Source organism: Mus caroli, unplaced genomic scaffold (genome assembly GCF_978045245.1).
Source record: "Mus caroli unplaced genomic scaffold, Mus_caroli_1 scaffold_4, whole genome shotgun sequence".
NCBI lineage: Eukaryota > Metazoa > Chordata > Mammalia > Rodentia > Muridae > Mus > Mus caroli.
The window spans coordinates 51,130,178-51,149,121 of NW_028227259.1; the positions used below are offsets into that span (position 1 = coordinate 51,130,178).

Genomic DNA, 18,944 nt, shown 5'->3' on the forward strand with positions numbered 1-18,944 from the left:
TTTGTTTTGTTATGATTTGTGTTGGTTTGGTTTGGTTTTTGAGACAGGATCTTTCTATGTAGCTCTGGCTGTCCTGGAACTTGCTGTGGAGATCAGGCTGAACTTGAACTTGGAGAAATTTGCCAGCCCAGGCATGTGCCACCATAGCAGTACTTCTCTGCTTTTAAGTATTTACGGGTACAAAGAATGAATATGGTATCTTATGGCTCTAATTTTAGCCACTTTTTTCCTTGATCCACAACTTGGCTGGTAATTATAAAGGCCAGTCAGTTCTATCTTTGCTTAGCAATTGTCATATTCTGAAGAAGTCTATGTAGGAAGCCCCAGTTACAGCTGTCATATTTTTCCTGAGTCTCATCATCACTGGACTCTGTATGGATTTATCATTCATTATCATGGGATATAAGCCAATGATGATAAAATTTGATGCAGAATTTAGAAAGATGCTTAGGCGACCATTTGGTGTGTTGTCCTAATCTGTCGTGAGGGCCAGGAGTTTTAGCATGCTTGGATCCCATGCTTAGGTTGGGATCCAAGCCTTGTATGAATCAGTTGGCTGCTGCATGATCATATTTTCTTTGGGTATGTTTCTCCCTGATGATTTAATAAGTCTTAGGAGCCAATTCAAGACTAGAAAAGTCTCCCTGTGAATGTTTTTATTTATTCTCTTTACATTCATTAGAAGAGGGCATTACACTAACAGAAATTGTGGTAAGAAAAGCATTCTGTAGCACTCAGAAGTGTTTCACTTTGGTCTTCTTTCTGCTCCCAGATGATTTGGTTTTTGCCAACTCATGCACCTCTTCATAACTTCATTCATTATCTATATAAACTGAGTGTTGGATTGGACTAACATCAGTTAAGACTTATTGCAGAACAAAAGGATTGATCCATACCAAATGAATTTGGGTCTTATGTTATATATAGTGGCATTGTACATAATCAAGGCTTCTTCACTGAATTCAAATTTACCTCAGATTACTATACATCACACACAATATATATAAATATATAGGTATAATTATGTTTTATGAGTCCATAGAAAGACTTAAGTATATGTATCGCTATAACTTGGATATCCACCTTAAGGCTGTCATTTCAAATCAACTCAAAATATATTGACTCTATTAGGAAAAGTTAAGTTTATAATTTTATAAGCATAATTCTGAAGCTCAAATTTAAAGTGTTAGTGCCAACACACTAATTTAATTGATTTAAAATCCGAATCATTGCCAGGGCCTTTAGCTTGAGAATTTCAATTGTAAACTTTCTATAATATGATTGACAATGATAGAAGAACTACTTAATGTCTTACAGTGTTATGAAGGTTGATATTCCCCGAATATTTCCATGGTGCTTCTCTGCTTGGGTACCCAGCTTTAAACTAAGACCCCTTGGTCATAATATGGTGACTCTGAGGACACCACATCCAGAGAACAAAAACTAATAGCTAACTAACATGATATCAATGCATATTACTCTAAGTTCAGAATTTGAAATTATTCTATTTGTATTTAAATAAGACATATTAGTCTATTGAGTCAGAATTTTGAGAGAGAATTAAAACTTATTTAACATAATGAAAATTTTACTTATGCAATGTTTTTCCATTAGAAGTTTAATAGAATTAGCAAACCAACTTCTCGCCTAAAAACTTTGGAAAGATTTTGGCTTAACAATATTATTGAACCTATTTTGTAGGGGGTATTCTACGGTTTTGCTATACTGATAAATATTAACATACTATGAGAAACAGCATGTGTAATGGATATAAGGGGGAGTGATGTCATTTTATCAGTCAGAGCCTTGAAGTTAGAATGATTATGCTACAGCGTGGAAAATTAAATATTCCTATGTCCCTTATCATATACCATGTGAGAGGTGACTTCCTGTAGCTCAGCATACATATAGCTGGAAGAAATATGAGCAAGAATCCTGGCATCTATATTCTTTCATTTGAGGAGAAAAAAAATGAGAGCTTGTATAAAGAATTAGTATCAGTTGGTTTAAGTTAAAGTATGTTATTTCAAAGTATGCTATTCAGTAAATATCTCATATTTGAATGTGTGTACATGTGTGCTTGTATAAGTAGGTGTGTGTATGTATGTACATGTATGTATATATACATGCATGAATATTCAAATAATATAAGCAAAGTTAATCAACTTTTTTCTTTGAGTAGCCAGTATCTCAATAATAAAATTGACTTTTGAATAACAAAGGTGAGATTCTTATCAGATAAAATATCAGAAGCATTGGCTATCCTGTGTGCTGTTCCCTGTTCAGGAGACAAATGATTAAGGTGGCTCACTGGGGAATGTAAATGAAACACATGCAAATTAAATCTTTAACACACCGTTTTGCTGAGCACCCATTAACTCCATTTTACACCATTTTATATCATAATGAAGGACCCAGTTCCACCCCAGCAACTCCTGACAAATGACAGGCAAACACAACATTTCCCTCACAATTCAAAACTCCTTCAGAGGGAGAGATCACTAATGAACTCAAGGTGTGGTAGTCAAAATGAACTTGACAACCAAAAGCAAGCACTCACGATGACACATTTAACCCATAAACAACCCTATACCCAAATAATTGGTTTCGAACAGAAAGAGGAGACTACAAGATCCTTCCCTCCCAACATCAGCTTTCCAGGTAAACAGAAATGAACTGTCCAGGTGCTAGGCTGCTCTCTGTGTCAAGCATGCATATTTTAAAACTTTTGCTTTGGACATTAAGCCTTTGCAACTTCTGCAGCATTTGTATCCAGTTCGGAACCAGACCTGACCAAGCGCACAGACTGGGAGCGACCACTTTACCTTCCGAAAAATCAATCAGTCCCAGCAAATGAAGCAGCTTCAGAGACGCACATATAATCACAACAATACCCACTGTTTGCAGTCCTTCCGACTCCCACTCTAGAGTCAGCATCCTCTATGCTCTCAGAGCATCCCAGCCTCCGGACCCCTTTGGTGTGGAGGGAGTTAATTAGAGAATCCGAGCAATGTCTGGCTTGGAACAAAGACTTGCCAGGGGGGAAAGTGAGCAGCGGCTCCTCACTGAAGAACAGAGCCAAGCGGTTGGCCCCCCGGGGTGAGGACAGACCTGGGCTAAAGTCCAGCCTCTCATGCTGATGCTTGCATTTGCTTGGAGGGGCTCAGTTCAGCCAAAGCGCATCCAGGCTCCAGACCCTGCTCTGCAGCCGGCAGGTGGGTGTTCTGAGTTCAGAGCTGAGGGAGAAACATCTGTTGGAGAACAGAGACTTTGCAGGGTCCAAGAAGAAGGGACACTCCCAAGGAACTTGCCCCGGAGAGATAGTACTCCACCCGCTGATGATGCCAGGCTGGGCAGGGCTGTGTGAGCTAGTTTGCTGCCTGGGAAGCTCAAGTGTTCCTTTTCAGCTACAGTCGCTGCTTTTGCTTCCCAGAGCTTCCTCTGGGAAAAGGCTCAGCCTGCTCTCTGGATACAGATACGGATATGGATATGGGGTGGGGGTGGGGGTGGGGGTGGAAAGGGAGTTTTAGTGAGGGGTTGGTGTCAAAGTCCCTGAGACTGCTTCATGTTTTGTGGAGAAAACTACAATAGCAAAAACACACCAGTGAGTATGCAGCCAAGATCAAGCAAGCCAACTTAGCTCTTTCACTCTCTCCAGCTGTTCTGGTCCCTAAGCAAACCACAGAATGGCCCACGAGTCTTCAGGATTACAAAGCACCAGGGATAAAGGGCAGAACAGACCACGTAAGGGTCAAATTAAGTAATTTGCTTCTGGGAGGGTGGTCATCACTCCCAAGTCTAGTCTCAGTTTCTGCTAAGCAAAGTTTCACAAACTTCCTTAATAGTTAAAAAAAAAAAAATCATGGGGCTTGCTTAAGAGAAGGAAAAAAAAAAGGCAAGTTCTCCTCTTAGGTATCTAATTCAGAACACCTGGGGAATGTGCTGTAACTCAGGTAATTCCAGTCAACAGGAAATCCTACTCTGCACTTTGTTCCCAGGGGTCCTATCACTATCCTGCCCCAAAGGAGTCCAAAGAGGCAACTTCGAGGGAATGTCCAGGAATCTGGGCCATGCCAGGACCACAGTGGCTTAATCAGTTAGTAACTTTTCTCCACTCTGCCAAATCCCAGGCCAGAAATGCTGATGCCAATGCAAAGAGAATCAAGATAGACACTGGGGACACCTGTAGCTCCCTGGGATCCAGGAAGGCTTCCCAGTCTTATCTAGGAACTCACTCTCTGCCTCTATATTCTATGAACTTCTGCAAGACACTCAACTTGTTTGAAAGCATTTTCATTGTTGAATTTAGTGTCTACATACCTCAATTAAAGTTCTCAACTTAAAGGGAATTGTAGGAAATACATCTGGCTCTAACAAGCTAATTTTCTAAGCTCTTACTATGGGCTCAACCGTATTACAAAATAACAAGAATTCACTTACTCCACACAGCTCAGTGAGGTAGGCATTATGATCATCTTCATTTTACAGGCTAAGACACAGAAGTTTACTTGCTTGACAAGTTGCAGGCATCACGCCTGCAGAGCAATAGGTATCCATCCAGTTTCTCCCTTAGTGTTTTTCTAGCTGTCACTATCAGTTCTGAATAGTACCCTAGTGACAAGTTGAGACATAATTCTCATCCTATCATTTGGGAACATTTTAGTAGGAGATAAAGCATCGGGAGGAGGTGATTGCAGTGGCCTATGCAATAAAGATCTCTGTTAGATGCAATGGGAACACAGGTCAGTTATGCTTCGGGTAAATGAGTTCTAGTGCCAAGAGCTTTATAAAAGAGGCAAGCATTGAGAATGACAAGAGTTTTCATCAATAACTAGGAATAGTGTGTCAGACATACTTGCATTATCCAGTCTTGGAATAAATCGTGGCTTTCCTTGGAGGGAATATAAGCCTCAGTTCTGACAGTTTAAACAGAAATACCACAGCCTTCTTGTCTGACTGCTATAAAACTTAGCTTGTAACATGTAGATCTGGGCATAGTCCCTGGTGTCTTTGGTCCTCCTTGGGACTTGCGGAATTACTATGGAATGCAAACTCACGGGATGAAGGATTTCTTTGGGTGAAGTAGCTGGTCATGTTGCTCCTTCCCTGGGTCCTACTCTTTATCCCAGGAAGACTTGGAAGACTTGCTGCTCATTACCTTAGTCTCAGTGATATTTTTATTTTCTGGGCACCAAGAACATACCCAAGTAACATGGCCATCTCTTATAAGGGTATATTTCATTTTGTGTGAGATTCTTTTTTTTAATATTTTTTATTACATATTTTCCTCAATTACATTTCCAATGCTATCCCAAAAGTCCCCCATACCGCCCCCCACTTCCCTACCCACCCATTCCCATTCTTTTGGCCCTGGCATTCCCCTATATTGGGGCATATAAAGTTTGCAAGTCCAATGGGCCTCTCTTTCCAGTGATGGCCGACTAGGCCATCTTTCGATACATATGCAGCTAGAGACACCATTGTGTGAGATTCTTAAAAGAAATATCTATCTGCACAACCACTTTCTACCCATGCATTGTAAAAAAAAAAAAAAAAAAAAAGTAAAAGCCAGTGGCACAGAGATTGTTATTTTCACAAAGTTACATTAATCAAGGGTAACACCAGGATGTGAAAGATACTCATTCAACAGCTAACAGCAATCAATACTTGTAAGAATTGTGCCAGGCACTGCTATAAACCTTGTCCCTTCATAAATCCTATTATCCATTTTGTTACTCTGGTCTCAGAAAGGAAATTCAGGATTTAATAGTTGAATAGTTTTTCTGAGATATTATTAATAATATTTGGAAGAATTGAAATTTAACCACAGATATCATAGGTCCCATGTCATATACCATGTCCTACATACTTTGCCCTTCCCTACTCCACTCCCTCTATATCATGGTGACCATATTGGGCTCTGGTACAGGACTGTGAAGTGGAAAATATTGACAAACAACTTTAGGAAGGGGTATGGTCACATCAGTGAACAGGTCGGAGAGAAAGAGCTTAGAATGGACTTCCACCTTATGATATTGGCCCATTGTGATCCTGTAAGCTCTCAAAGGAGGTGATTTACTGAACTGCAAAATTGATTATTTCCTTTTATTTGGCTGCAGCTTCAATTTGAGATCTTACCAGTGGCAATGCCTAATCAATTTCATTTCTTTGCTACTTCTTAAAATGTTATCTGCTATCACTTGTAGTAAATCTGCCAAGGGTTTATAGCAATACATCCTATATACACTTGAATGCACATAAATACACAACAGAGTGCAGTATGGGAGGAAAAAATGTTTTTAGAGATGTATTTGCTGTCACATGTGCCAATTCTACTGTTTCTCAAACATAAACAAGATTAGAATGTACTTATTACTCATTAAGTTTAAAACAATAATTGATAGTGTAGCAGTTGACCTCTTTGATATATGTCACGTTGGCATACAGATTATTTTGAGCTGGAGGTAACTAAGATATGGAAGATATATCAAAAGCTTGGTGCCTTCCACTTTTAGTCTAAAGACAAAGAATAAAATCATAAATTCCTCTTTGGCAGGCATTCTCCCTCTACTGTGCAGCACTCAGCTGGGCATATACAACCCTAAATTGTCATTATTTTTCACCATGTATTTTACTCTCTTTAATTCACCACCCCTAAAAGAACAGATACATTTCTTTTTGACACTTCTTCATAATCTTTTACTCTGTCATCCGATGGCATATGATCTGCAAAGTGTGACCTTTAAAATATGCTTCTCCCATATCTATACATATTACAAGTGTTAATAAACCCTGTTAATGTGTCTTGTTACTCTAATTTTCCGGTCCAGCTAATAAATATTAGGGAGATGGAGAAAATATGTCTGTCCCTGCCCACCTGCACAAGCCTTTAGAAATAATTAATACTAAAAATACAGATGCAGGAGTCGGCGGGATGACTAAGTGGTTAAGAGTGGTTGCTGCTTTGTGGATGACCTCGATTCAGTTCCCAGAATTACATGGCATTTCCGAGCTGTCCGTGCCTCCAGGTCCAGGTGATCTTACCATTTTTCTCTGGCCTCTTTTGGCACCAGCTATGCATCAGATATCCATACCCAATGAGGGGGGAAACACTCATCCCCATAAAATGCATAAATCTTTAAAAAATAAAGATATTAAAAAAAAAAAGGCAGAAGCCAGGTGTGTTGGCCTATACCTTTAATCCCAGCACTCAGGAGATAGAGGCAGGCATATCTCTGAGTTCAAGGCCAGTGTGGTCTACAGAGTGAGTTCCAGGATAGTAACACAGAGAAACCCTGTCTAAAAAAAAAAAAAAAAAAAAAGAAAAGAAAGAAAGACAAAGGAGACAGAATATACTCCTTAGTGACCCAAGGATGCAAGTATAGAACAAGATGGAAGTTCATCAAAATTCTGTTTGCTTTAATACAGGTAAAACTAGGACGGCACACTAAGAAGTTAAAGAGAAATGAGATTCTAAAATAAAAATGTATTCTCTGTTCATTGGAGCTAAGGAAAGTAAGTCATAAGCATGTCTGGCATTATCAGGAAGGTTTCAATTAAGAAAGAGGCCTAACATAGTTCTTTATGAAGGAGTTTGAGAGTCATAGAGCCTTCCATTAAAGGAGAAAGGGTATCCCCAAACTTGATCAAACTGGACATTTGCTAAAAGATGCCCCTTAACATCAGAACCCAAATGAGCAAGCAACTGGACAAGGTCACCATGTGATTCTTAGAAGGGTTTTTAAATTTGTTTGTTTCGTGATAATAGAAACTGTTTGGCCTCATGTGTCCTTTATTCTACAGGAAGTTACTTCTCCGTTTTGAGAGATGGCATATTCCTCTGTCTTGCAATTCCTAGGTTACACTGAGGACCTTCTTGAACAGGCTCCATGGGAACTATCTGGTCAAACAGGACTCTGTATATTTCACTTATCACAGGGATCAGTCTGAAAGGCTGGTGAATGTGTCCTGAATGGATTTTTTTTTAAATGCATATGGATGTCCATTTAACAATTAAGCAACACAACATTCCTGCTTGAGTGCTCTCTTTAATCCATAAGGCTGATTACATTTTAAGGTAGGAAAGTGAGGGGAAACTTCTTCCTATCTTAAACTTGCAGCTGTATTGCACAATGTATTATCATAATAGTTCCTAGGTGTGTTATAATCAGAGCATGTGGATTATGTAATCTCCATAAAGTAAATTATCAAGTTATTAAGATGTACAATTAAAAGTTTTTATTAGAAGATAAACGAACTTCTGGTGACATACAACTTGTTGTTCCCTCCCTTTCCCCCTACTTCCTTCTTGTTCTCCCTCCCTCTACTGCCTCTCCTCATTTAGGTTTTTCCTTTTCCTCTCCTTTCTGACTTTAGTTGTATCTTGGTTCCAGGTTCATTTTTCTCCTCTGCCATGCCATTTCTTGTCTCTTTTGATAGCCCTCTACGTGTGGCCTCTCTATCAAAGCTGCTACATGCCACCTCATTAGTTTCACTTATGGCAGAAAGAAAGTCTCCAAGATAATAATTATCTTCTGACTTCCTCTAATATAATTAATATATGAATAACACTGAGACCCTTCTAATTGACATATATTGTACTCTGTGCATTATGCAAAACCCCTCTATGAGATGCTATACTATTTGATAGAGACAGTTAATATAATAATATTAACCCTTATAGATGGAGACATAGAAGCTTAAGTAACTGTCCTAATATTCTATACCTGATACAGAGGAGCTGGCCCTAGCCAATGGATCCCTCCCTAGAGATGTAGCAACTGTGCATGTGAGTGATGAGTGATTGTGTTAACCTTTCTATTTCAAATAACTTTTGAAATTTTAAAAATTAATCATAATCTCATTGCACAAAGATAAACAAATTTTAACATGTCATTGGTCTTCAGAAAGGGAAGGTATGCCCCTAATGTCACCCTGAAACAAATATGTTTATTCCTTCCTGAGAGCAAGATTGGATGGAAAATAAGAAAGAAATGCCTTAAGAAAGAGACAGGCTTAAAACTGAAGGGGTTTGTAACCCCATAAGAAGAACAATAATATCAACCAACTGAATCCCACAGAGCTCCCAGGAACTAAACCACCAACCAAAGAGTACACATGGAGTGACCCATTGCTCCAGCCACATATGTAGCAGAGGATGGCCTTGTTGGGCATCAGTAGGAGAAGAGGCCCTTGTTCCTGTGAAGGCTTGATGCCCCAGTGTAGGTGAATACCAGGGATGGAAAGTGGGAGTGTGGGGGTGAGTGGGAGAAACACCCTCCTAGAAGCAGGAGGAGGGTGGATGGGATAGGGGATTTCCAGAGGGGAAACCAGGAAAGGGGATAACATTTGAAATGTAAATAAGGAAAATATCCAATAAAAGAAAGAAAAAAAAAAAAAAAAAGAAAGGGGCTCGAAATAGACAGGATGGAACGAAGCTTAAAGGTAAAGGAACGGAGAGGAGAGTGAAGAAAGGGAAGGGAGGCATGTAAGAAAAGAAAGAACCTATCCTATGACTGCCTCTTTGAGACATTCAAGAACATGAAAGTAAAAGGGGGGGGGGGGCTTGCCATGGGCTTAAGCAACTCACAGATCACTCAGCTGTGGTTTAAGACAGGAAAAAACAGGGACTACAGAAATGGCAAGGTATATATTTCTCTTGAATCAATTCCCCTTCCTTGCCCCACTGGTGGTTAGAGTCCTTATAGCAACACACAGAGAATCTGTTCAGTTTGGCTGTCTGAGCAGCGGCGGCCTCGCATGGCCTTTAGAAAGGAGCAGATGCTTTTAAAAACAGGATGGCCAGCATCTCCATGGACACGCGCTATCCCTGCTGGGTTTAGTCCTACCTTCTAGGTCTGCTCTTAGCGGAGGCACAGTCCCACTCACCGAGGCCTGGCTAACTAGATTCATCATGGCCGTGCCATCAGTTTGATTTTCTCAGTTTTTCCGTGCAGGATGCTCAGAGCCGGAAGAGTGTTCTTAACACTGCATTAGCCTATCCCTTGCACTAGAGCAAGGCTTTGGGAAATGAAACCCAGCAAGCGTAGCTTTAAGTGTATTCTAAGTCTGCAGAGAGACTGAGCGGTGTTGTTCATTACTCTTTGTTTTATAGACTTGTAAGAACTTTTCAGAATGAATACTTTGCAAAGGCCTCAACATTCCTTTCTTAAAGTGTTTCTAAATCCCTTTGTTTTCCTTGTTCTCTTTCTCAACCTCCTTCCCTCCCTTGCTTTCCCCTGCCATCTCCGTTGGCAGTAAGCATGCAAGCATGTGCGCAGACAAACATGTTATTTCTGAGATCATTTTCCTGTTCGGCTGTGTCAGAATGAAGGAGACCCATGAGTCACATAACTCTCTCTCAGAGCTCACCTTTTCCATTCATGGGAAACTGGAACTCTGAACAGATGAATGCTTATGGAAGACCCAGTGGGATGCAGGAAGTGGGTCATGCTCATGGCTGCCGTGAGTTCTCTAAGAGTGAGTTTACTGAGCAAGATCTGATAGCAAGGAAGCATAACGATGTCTTTGGCCCTCTTTCTCCTATGTTTTTCAACAGGAATTAAAATGTGTATGCAAGCAGGAAAGAAATGTATATACCATAGAAGTATGAAATTCTAATTAGAATATCAGAGAAATCGCCGCTCCCCCAAAAGAAGGCATGGGAAGTGGCCATAAAAGACAGACTACTATTACTTATTTCTCTTTTACTGCTTTTGAATGCTGTTTCAACTGTCTTTGAATCAGAACTGTCAATAGATAAAGGGATTCCATTGTGAAGTAGCAGCTAGTGATACTGGAGTACATATGAATGCATGTTTTTAAGGAAATGGACCAAGTCTTACTTTTTAAAAAAAAATTACTCATTTTTATTTTATGTATATTGACTATATTTCCTTCATGCGTGTTTGCGTATCACATGCATTCAGTGAGTGCAGTGGCCAGAAGAGGGTGTTGGATACACTGGAATTGGAGTTACAGATGGTTGCTAACTGTCATGTGAGTGCTGGGAATTGAACTTGTGTCCTCTGGAAGAGCATCAAGTGTTCTTCAGTTGCAGCTATCTCTCAGAGTCTACCCCATGTCTTCATTTTAAAATGAACCAAGCAAGGAAAAAAATGTGTCCTACCTCTCAACTTCAAACACGGAAGCTGAAAGGACCTTTTTCTCCTTGACCTATCTGTGTAATGTATCTCCTACAACTAGCCTCACATCTGATCTCTCTGTTTGCTTGTTTTCTGTGAGTGTAATGTGAGTATACAACTGAATAATGTTATGTCCATTTCCTCTTGTTACAAGAACAAATTACTGCAAGTTTTGTTGCTTAGAATAACTCAGGTTCATTATCTTACAGGTCTGAAGCCGGAGTTTGAACTGCTATTCCTGGGTAAAACCCTACTGATGGTGTCCTGCTCAAAGCAAGCATTCACTTTATTTTTCTAGTGTATGGATGCCATAGCCAGTCTTGGCTTTGGGTGGTATTCATGGTCAATGCCCAAGTCTTTTCCACATGGTATCATCACTGTGACATAAACTCTTCTGCCTCCCTATGTACTATATTTGCTATTAATTAGGTCTTCTTAAAGGATATAGTACTTCCTTTATGATCACTGACTGACAATTTTAAATTCACCTGCAAACCTAAGTACCCTTTACCTATGACCTAAAGTATCCCCATGTTCTAGAAATTCAGATATAGATATCTTTAGGGGATTTTTATTCTTTATACAGAGTGGTGATCTCAAAATTATTTCGATATGAAATAATTTTAAAAGAAAGAAGTCTAACATAAAACTGGTACATATTTACCCTATTGCATTAGGAGAAAGAAAGCCTATTGGGAAAACTCTGCATCAAGAGGTGTGTGTGTGTATGTGTGTGTATGTGTGTGTATCTGTGTGTGTGCATGTGTATATGATATAAAAAAGATTTGTCTCCCAGAAGGAAAGGCCAGTTTTAATTACACATTCTATAACTGAACTTTCAATATGTAGACTTCAAGATATTAGGAAAAGAACCCTTCATCATTTAGAAAGGATACATGTTAATACTCAGAAAGAAGATCATGCTAGTGCTCAGACTTAATTGAAAAAAAAAAGTCCAGGAGTATACTAAATTTCAGGAAGGTTCCCTGAGTGGTGCAGAAGCGTAACCACATTCCTCCTTATGCAGTATCTGGGAGGTTTGCAGATGCCAGTGGAGGCAGAGTTATTTCTTAGCTGGAAAAAGAGCACTGTCATCTAACACCCCCAATTAACTGTCTCAAACAAGCTAGGATGGATAAAACTACAACTGAGCACTGCTTGCTCTTCAGCTATAGAGGTTTCTAGTTCACGCTAAATGTACAGTGTAGAGAGATAGTTCAGTAGGTAAGTTTGTCTGCTGTGCAGAAATAAGGATCTGTGTTTGAAACACAACAACTGCATAACGATTGTTAGGCACATGAGTGCATATCTGCACCTTGCTGGCCAGCCAACATAGCAGAAACTATGAGCTTCTAGTTCAGTGAAGGATCCTGTCTAATATGAGTAGTGTTATAGGAGACACCTTGGATCTTCCTTTGCTGTCATGATGTATGAACCTCATGTGCATGCATACAAACCTACAAGCACAGACACTCACATGTTCATGCCTACCACATTCATCTAAGTGTGAGCCAGCCCTAGGCTATGAACCCTAAGCTTTTTCAAGTGGTCAGAGAACTCTCCTTAGAGACAGTATGCATCATTCTCAGAATACCACCTTTAAATGGGTTGAGCTAAAAATCAGGTCTAGGAGGGGTGGTCTCTGGATGGCCTTTCCTTCAGTCTCTGCTCTACAGTTTGTCCCCACATTTCCTTTAGATAGGAACAATTCTGGGTTAAATTTTTTGAGGTGGGTGTGTGGGAGGCCCCATCCCTTAACTGAAAGCCATCCCATCTTATCTGCAGAAATCAAACTCTGACACTATGGCTGATGCCAAGAAATGCTTGCTGACAGGAGGCTAGTATAGCTGTCCCCTGAGAGGCTCTGCAAGGAACTGACCAATACAGATGAAAATACAGCCAACCATTGGACTGAGCCTGGGGATCCCAATGGAAGAGTTAAGGTAGGGACTGAAGGGGATGAAGAGGATTGCAACCCCATAGGAAGAACAACAGCATCAACAAACCGGACTTCTCAGAGCTCCTAGGGACTTAACCACCATCAAAGATTAAACACCAAGGGACCCATGACTCCAGCTGCATATGTAGCAGAGGATGGCCTTATCTGGCATCAAAGGGAAGGAAGACCTTTGTTCCTATAGAGGCTTGATATCCCAGCATAAGGGAATGCTAGAGCAATGAGGCAGGAATGGGTGGTTGAGTGGGAGAGCAGCCTCATAGAGGCAAGGAGGAAGGGGGATGGGATGGGGGTTTTAGGGAGGGGAAACCTGGAAGAGGGTCAATGTTTGAAATATAAATAAATAAAATAACCAATAAAGAATGTGAAAAAATCAGATCTAACTTCTTGTTGGCATCTACACTTACCAGTGCTATTAGGGTAGTTTTACCTGTGTTTGTACTTTCACAGGCTCTGTCTTCTGTCTTATAGCAGTCTATTTTAAAAAGAGAACATTGGAGCTATGGAGGTTTGTTTTATTCAGGTCAACAACAGCAGGAAAAAAAAACTGAGTTTAATAGGCAGGAATTTTGGCTCCCTCTACATGTTTTGTTTTTTTTGTTTTTTTTGTTTTAAATTTCATTCTTTCTTTATTTTTTCCCTTCTCTGGTGTGTATGAGCTTTTTAACCTGTTGGGTGCTATGGTGCTTTATAACAAGAGACAGGTAAAGTCTCCACAGTTTTGTCAGGGAAACAGATAGGTGCAGTCACAGCATTAAAGGCAGGACAGTGGATGATAGGTCCTCTACTTCTCAGAACAACCTTTAGGATCTCCCCAGAATCCAGATAGGTGCTCATTCTAGCGTACCCATTTTTTCAAATGAGGAAGTGGTGACTTGGAACAGTTAAGATATTCATCACACAGGTGGGAAGTAGAAGAGCAAGCTGGGAATCTCCTCTGTGAGGAGAGCCTGTTCTCAGAGCCCAAGCCAGAGTCATACTGGGTCATCAGCCTCAAATATCTCTTGGACACTCCACCTTCAGGAAGTCAGAGTCTAGCAAATACAACTGTGTTGTTCAGTCTCTGTGGAAAGCTCTTTAGGTGCAGGTGGTACCTAAGAATCATCCACATCCCTAAGGCTTTCCTCTCTCACTGACTGACTCTGTCTCCCTTCATGTATGCCTTCAGTCATTCCTTGGAACATCAGAGCAACCCAGACTCAATTTATTTCAAGGGCAAGATACTAAAGGGCAGAAAATAAGACCATAAAGTTTAGAGGATGGAAGTTGGAAGTTGAGCACATAAAGAAGGATTGGTATATATAAAGGTGTGTGTGTGTGTATCTGTATACGACACACTGCTGGCTCTAAGGTTAGTGTACATGTCCAAGTCTGTACAGTGGGGTTTCAGAGGCAGCATAGGAGCAGGAAAGGTGGGAGATGGACTTCAATCAGAGTATATGAAGTTAGAGTTTGACCAAGAATGACAGCTTCCCTCTAATAAGTTAATCATCCTTTTTTCAAATTTCGCTTATACAGCAGAACACGTAAAGCATCCTAGTACGGTGGCTCCACCTCAAAATTCTAGCCTGCATGGTATCACTTCTTCCCAACATGCCATCATGACCCTTGCTGTGTTCCAGAACTACATGTGGCAAGCTGCCTTGTAACAAATACCTGATTGTCTACACAGTCACACCTGTACAGTCTTTTTTACAGCAGCCAAGTCGATGTGAATGTTCTTTATGTAAATTTCCTCCCCATAGTTCTGTGGTAGTTTTTAATGGAACACAGGACACCCATTATGTTCAGAGTCATTTTTAGGGATGTTTTAGACAACTTTTAACCACCTATAATGTAGTCTCTCTCCATGTATACTTTAGGTTTTGGAGTTAATCAAGTTGTCTGCTTTTTCTTTTTCCTCTTTTCCTCTTTCTTTCCTTTCCTCTTTCCTTTCCTCTTTCCTTTCCTCTTTCCTTTCCTCTTTCCTTTCCTCTTTCCTTTCCTCTTTCCTTTCCTCTTTCCTTTCCTCTTTCCTTTCCTCTTTCCTTTCCTCTTTCCTTTCCTCTTTCCTTTCCTCTTTCCTTTCCTCTTTCCTTTCCTCTTTCCTTTCCTCTTTCCTTTCCTCTTTCCTTTCCTCTTTCCTTTCCTCTTTCCTTTCCTCTTTCCTTTCCTCTTTCCTTTCCTCCTTCCCTTCCCTTCCCTTCCCTTCCTTCCTCCTTCCCTTCCCTTCCCTTCCCTTCCCTTCCCTTCCCTTCCCTTCCCTTCCCTTCCCTTCCCTTCCCTTCCTTTATTCTTCTCTCTCTCTCTCTCTCTCTCTCTCTCTCTCTCTCTCTCTCTCTCTCTCTCTCTCTCTTAAGCATTTGTGATTTAGAGCCTCTGTGCACAGTGGCCCTCTCTGTCAAAGTTGTTCCCTTATTACTTTTTTTCCATCACTTGCTTATAGAATCAATTCCATCAAAAATATTTTGGGACGCTGTTGCCCAGTTACACTCTACCCAATGCCAGTACTTCTGTTTGCACAACATTCACCACTCTACCAGAATTTACCCATTTTTTTCAATTTTTAGCATATTAGTTTTCCATCTATTTCCATCTATATGTGACCTCTACGCAGCCCTCTTAGTAACTTATGACATTCTTTTTCCTGAAGCACCTAGAGAAGAACTTGGTAATGATAGAGTTTCTGTAACTAGCTTTTGAATGTTTACAAGGCAGAAGATAGATTCCTTTTCTCATATAGGCATTTGACACCATATGGATTCTATCTGCAATGCTCAGAAGCTGAGACTAACAATCCTCTTCCCACCTACCCTCTGATTGATTTCCAGACTCCTTCTTTGCTGCTGCCTCTGAAGTCCCATTGCCCTTTAAGCTTAGTTTCTCATGCATACTCATCTTAGAATCATCAATATATGTGTATTCCTTACCCCCTCCCCTCTGGATGTGTACTTAATAGGAAACAGCAAATATGGTGGAGTCTAAATGACAAGGAACCTCAAATATCTACAAGAAAGTCTAATAATGAAGAGGTAATGGGCAGTTCACAGGAATAAGACTTTCATAGCTATGACTTTTTGCTTCATCTAGTTATAGTACAAAATGGAAGTCAACCACAGCAACTGGAGAACAGAGAGATGAGGGAAGAGGAAGGAAGCCCAGTAGGTAGGCTCTTTCCAATCTGACATAGAGACAACAAGGTCTACAGATGGAGAAATGAAGTAGCAAAATGCTGTGAAGCTCAGGCTGAAGTCAGGAGGCACCAATGGTCTCATTTCTATCAGTGATTGTATTTGCCTCAACTTTTGAGCATCAAATAGGAAGGACCTGCTTGTTGTCTTCAGAGTCAGGTAAATATCCTTGAATCAATCTCAATGTATAGGCAGGTCACATAGGAAATTCGAGCACTGGACACACACATCTGTGATCACTCCTTCAGGGAGAAGGAAATTCTTGAATAGTAATAACTACCGCCTTCTAGGAAAAGAGGAGCATGCAGTAGAGATGAAGGTGATTAAACTTTCATAAAATGATGTTTGGGAAACCATCAAAGAACCCAAGCAGATTAGATAATGATTTAAAATATGGATATATTTTAAATTAGATCAGATTTAGAGATTGATGTGAAGTCAGAGTTAGAGATAAAAACCCCAAAGCCATTCACATAATAAGATTAATAATTGAAGTGACAAAGATGAATGAAGAATTCATAGAAAAGATGCACACAGGAGGGAAAACAAACAAATGTCCTTCTAGGAGCAAAATTAGACAAGTGAGCCCAGGCAGAAGTTATGAGAGAGGCCTATGGAGACTCTTGCAAATGCTGTATCATGAGAATAAAGGTAAAGTAGATAACAGACAATTGTATCAAACATAGAAAAACTACCATCCTTTAGCTTATATTTGGGCCCAAGGGCCAATATGTTATAGATAAATGAATGCATGAGAGCTGCCTTTGGATTTCTCTGTCTGTGCAGGTGACTAAAAACCAGTAGGAAGGAGAAAACCTAATCCTTAAGGGCATTTTCAATCATAACACAGGACCTTCAGTAAAAGCTTATACCCACAACATAAATATTGCATTAGGTTTATTGTCTCATTTCACCATTGCTTGTATTTACATGAGTAAAGGAAAAAATAAGAAGTTTATCTTAATTAGTCTGTTGGGGTAGTCTTCAAGTTTTAATAAGGAAGATAATGGACTGGTCTACATCTCATATTTTCCCAACATTCTGTTTCTCTCTCAGTGCATTTTCAGTGACAGAAGATGAGGCCATGGCCTTAGATACGAATATAATTAGGAATATTTTATGAATTAAATACTCAATAAAGGATGCCTTAGTATCATCACTAGTGTATTTAGCCACATAGTCTATGGGATAAATTATAAACTTCCTATACTATTACATTCTATCCAAGCCAATTCAACAAGCGCTCGTGGTGTAGTCAATTGTATATACAATTGAGGTGGCTCTTGTTGACTTAGCATCCATGGGCCACTAGGATTTGTGGAAACTAGAAAAAGAGTTATCAGATCTTACACAGAGTGGAAAAGTTATTCATCATTGGAACTCATTGACCATATCAGGCACGAGTGAAACTAGTCAAATCATCTAGTACAAAGCCTCATCACAGATGCCATCCAAAGGTAGAGCAAGGGAAGAAAGAGATGCAAAACTGTGTTATGCTGGGGGAGGGCTGGGGGCAGGAAGAGGAAAACAGCTCACAATCACTGGAGAGAACATACTTCATCTAGGACATGGTAACATCTCAGTGTCCCATGAAAGTTTGTTTAGGAGAAGACAACAGAGAAGAGGAACTGGCTCAGAAAACATTCTATCCCAAGGTACTGGAATGTAGGCAGGACCCAGCTCACAAAGGTACTGGAACGTAGGCAGGACCCAGCTCACAAAGGCCATCTGAAGGCCATTAGGAGAGTTGGCTTTTCTTTCTTAACATTGAGAGAACTGGGGGACCATTAAACACTTGTAAATAGAATATCAAACTGTACTTTAGAGAAGCCATTATGGCTGTTGTATAGAAAAGATGTTGCAGTTAATTAAAGTATGAGGCATATTGAACTAAAGGCAAAGAGACCAATGAAAAGGAGCTTCCAGGAACCTAGGTAGGAAATGGGTTAGAATGCAGTTGACTATATGCTGAGCATGTAATGAACACAGATATAAAAGCAACTGAAACAATAAACTCTACAAGCAACTAACTGGGAGGGATAGAACAGAAAAGACTCAGGGGTGGTGGAAATCTCAAGTTGAAAGAGGTTATTTGTAAAGTTATTACTGGACAACCAGATGTTCAAGTGAAGTGTGCAGTTCTGCAGCAGCAAGGAATTAGGAAATGCATACCACACCAATTCATGTGTTAATGGGACATCTTCTTCTTCAGAATACTGAATACAGCATGCAGTCTTCAAGGAGCGGTGCCAAGGAGAATTCAGCAAGTTACATGAAATGCCATGTAATAATTTGTTCTTGACTATTTTAAATTAAATGCTTGTGGCTTTTTCTGGGAAGACTATTTCTACCTCCTCCAACTTTCTCAGGATGACTTCCCCAGGTAGGAAAACCTGTTGTAGAGACTCAGGAGAACCTGTTGCTACCATGTAAACCGTGAACATTTGCTCCTTTCCCAACATCCCACTGTGATTCTTAGATCAAAGCTACCACCCCATCTTCCTGGCTGATAGTATGCATCCAAACTATCAGCTTGTGTGCTTGCTTTGCTACAATCTATTATGTGAAAAGAAAGGTCAGAGCAAATCCTTTTAAAAATGTAATCAAATCATAAACTTCATTTGCTTTAAAGTCTCCAATAGGTCTTAATGTTTAAGAAATGTTTTATTTTGC

General features: G+C 40.0%; 1 protein-coding gene across 4 annotated transcripts in view; it reads right to left on the reverse strand.

Annotated features, from left to right (window-relative positions):
* Positions 1-18,944, reverse strand: part of Kcnip4 (potassium voltage-gated channel interacting protein 4) — a 1,126,911-nt gene that overhangs the window by 204,067 nt on the left and 903,900 nt on the right. Inside the window, exon 1 of one of the 4 annotated variants that reach the window (XM_021161804.2) lies at positions 2,826-3,334. The exons of the other annotated variants lie outside the window; for them this stretch is intronic. Coding sequence (XP_021017463.1) covers positions 2,826-2,937 — 112 coding nt within the window. The 5' untranslated portion in view covers positions 2,938-3,334. Of the gene's footprint in view, positions 1-2,825; positions 3,335-18,944 lie in introns of those variants that run through there. 4 annotated transcript variants of the gene reach the window in all.